Source organism: Octopus bimaculoides, chromosome 5 (assembly GCF_001194135.2).
Source record: "Octopus bimaculoides isolate UCB-OBI-ISO-001 chromosome 5, ASM119413v2, whole genome shotgun sequence".
NCBI classification, from domain to species: Eukaryota; Metazoa; Mollusca; class Cephalopoda; order Octopoda; family Octopodidae; genus Octopus; species Octopus bimaculoides.
Window position 1 is genome coordinate 43,606,210 of NC_068985.1, and position 2,629 is coordinate 43,608,838.

The 2,629-nt window shown below is 32.4% G+C and overlaps 1 protein-coding gene across 1 annotated transcript in view; it reads right to left on the reverse strand.

The window, feature by feature from the left end:
• The window catches only part of LOC106881289 (neuroglian), a 140,818-nt gene that overhangs the window by 38,834 nt on the left and 99,355 nt on the right, over nucleotides 1–2,629 (reverse strand). Inside the window, exons 9-10 of the mRNA XM_052968053.1 lie at nucleotides 2,461–2,592; nucleotides 666–809 (exon numbers count right to left, since the gene is read on the reverse strand). Of these exons, the coding sequence (XP_052824013.1) occupies nucleotides 666–809; nucleotides 2,461–2,592 (276 nt within the window). The remainder of the gene's footprint in view (nucleotides 1–665; nucleotides 810–2,460; nucleotides 2,593–2,629) is intronic.

Here is a 2,629-nt window from a genome sequence, read left to right on the forward strand (position 1 = left end):
AGAGAGAGAGAGAGATAAATAAATAAAAATAGATAGATAAATATAAATAGTAAAATAGTAAAATAGTATAAATATATATAGTAAAATATAAATAGTAAAATAGTAAGATAGATTGGTTTGGTCATGGTTGTGTGATCCAAGAAGTTTGCTTGGCAACAACATGGTTTCAGGTTCAGTTTTACTGTGTGGCACTTTGCTATAATTTTCTGCTATAGCCTCAGACCATCCAAAGCCTCGCAAGTGAATTTAGTTGATGGAGACTGAAAAGAAGCCTATTGCATATGTATACATCCAGGAATTTTTCAGCACCCCCTTGTAATTTTACTGATGAGGTATTGATTAATCTGAGGCTTTGGTTACCAAAAGGGCTAGGGCTAGGGCTACTCAGTGGAATTAAGGACAGGATACAGTGGTTGAGAAATCAGTTTCTTAAATGAATACTCATACCTGCACCTATCTATTTATTTTATATCTATCAAAGGGATACTATTTAAGCTAACTTCTGAGTGAAGGTTGGTTGTGTTTATGCAAATATTTATTCACTTTTCTTATCGTAGTAAATATTATTAATACATTTATTCCTTCAAATAAGAACACAACCATTTTAATTGTATTTGCATAATATCATGAAACTAAATTGAATTTCAACATTAGCTCATATTTACCTAACACATTTAGATAGAAATCGGCCCATAAGTAACCATTTTCATTTGAAGCATTGCACTGAATAACCTTTGAATCATTCCTTGTTAACATAAAATATTTCAAAGTATCGTTTTGAAATTGCTGATTTACTCGCGGAGGAACAGCTGAAAAAGACAAAACAAAAAACAAAGTAAATAATCACATGAGACATCATGTATTAGATTTAAAAACAAAAAAAACAATGTAAATAATTAAATAACATATCATGTCTGGGATAAAATAACAATAAAAAGTTTTCACTTTGTCCATTTTACATCTCTTTTCAATACTAGCATGCGTGAATGAATACTTATTATTAAGGCATTATTTTAAAGTTGGATATCCTTCCAGATGCTAACTCTTCATTGTTTCTCAAGTAAGTGTTTTTAATTCCACTTGTACATGAAAGCACAGAGCTACAGCAAGATTTGTTAATAGGGAATGCCAACATAACATCATTTTCCTTGAACATGGAATGTAAACAATAACACAGGTACACACACCCAAACTCACACATAGACACAGATGGGATGCCATACAATTTCCATCTATTAATTCCACTTACAAGGCATTAATCAGCCCAAGATATCATAAGATAGAACTTGAAACCATGTAGCTGTATACTGAAATTTGTATTCACACAGCCATGCCCACATCTATTATATTTTGTATTTTCTCCTACAAATGTACTTATAAAATATTTTATTTTTGTAATGTTGCAAATGATTTATTGAATGCATGAGCACGTTTCATGCTTTGGTAGTTTTAAATACTGAAATCTTGTAGTCAAGATACAAGGTTCAATTACATATTAGAGCAGTTATGTTCCAAGATGTAACTGATTCCTAACTAAATTTTTCAGATCCTAAACTGTTTCTCAAAGATCTATATTTAACTGAATGTTTATTTCTGTTCATGTGTTTTTTAAATTATCTACTATGGGCAACATTTTTTTGAGAACAGGGCCACATGAGGCATGGCTCATCCTCAGACAGGTTGCACTACATAAAACATTTGAGGTAATTTTTTGTTAGGTGTGCCATTCAGAGAGTCTCACAGGCTGCAGTTTGCCTGTAATTGATTTACTGTATCATCCTTACCCAGCTATCTTAATTGTTCAGCTTTGAGGGGTTAGAAAACAGATAAGAGTTATGCAATCTTACTGGATATAAAAAGTAACCCCTTCAGTCTATTCTCTAGGTTTAATATTATACAATTAATAAAATTCTCTTCTTTTAGCCATTGGATTTTATGTATGGAGAAATACTATTATAATATGTTTTCTACAATAGGCACAGGGCTTAAAATTACGGGAGAGGGAGCTTGTCAATTATATTGACCCCAGTGCTCAACTGGTACTTAATTTATTGACTCTGAAAGGATGAAAGGCAAAGTTGATCTTGGTAGAATTTGAACTTAAAACATAAAGCCAAAAGAAATGCTGCTAAGCATTTTGTCCAGCATGCTAATTATTCTGCTAACTCACCACTTCAGAAATAATATATAACTACACCATCATGTAACTATTATACAAAGACAAGTCAATGACACAATAATAAAAACACCATATATATAGTGCAGGAGTAGATTAGACAGAAATGGGGAAATTTTAGAGAAATACTAGCTCTTGGCATGAAGAAATCATTTCCTTCTCAGCCAAGGGTGTAACCATATCAATTTTATATCCTCATTCTAAATTACAGAATTACATGAAAACATGATAAAGAATTTTCTTGAATAAGGGACAAAGTGAAGTAGAAAATAGAAGAAACTTGCATTGTATGGGTTGTCCATTGATGTACCATTTCACTTCAGGTTTTGGTCTACCAAGTGCTTGGCAGGAAAATGTCACATTTTCATCAACTCCTTTGGTTACATCTTCAGGAACAGTTACCCAATATGGTCGAGCTGAATGAAAGAATAGAAATATTCAGTGGGGGGGGGG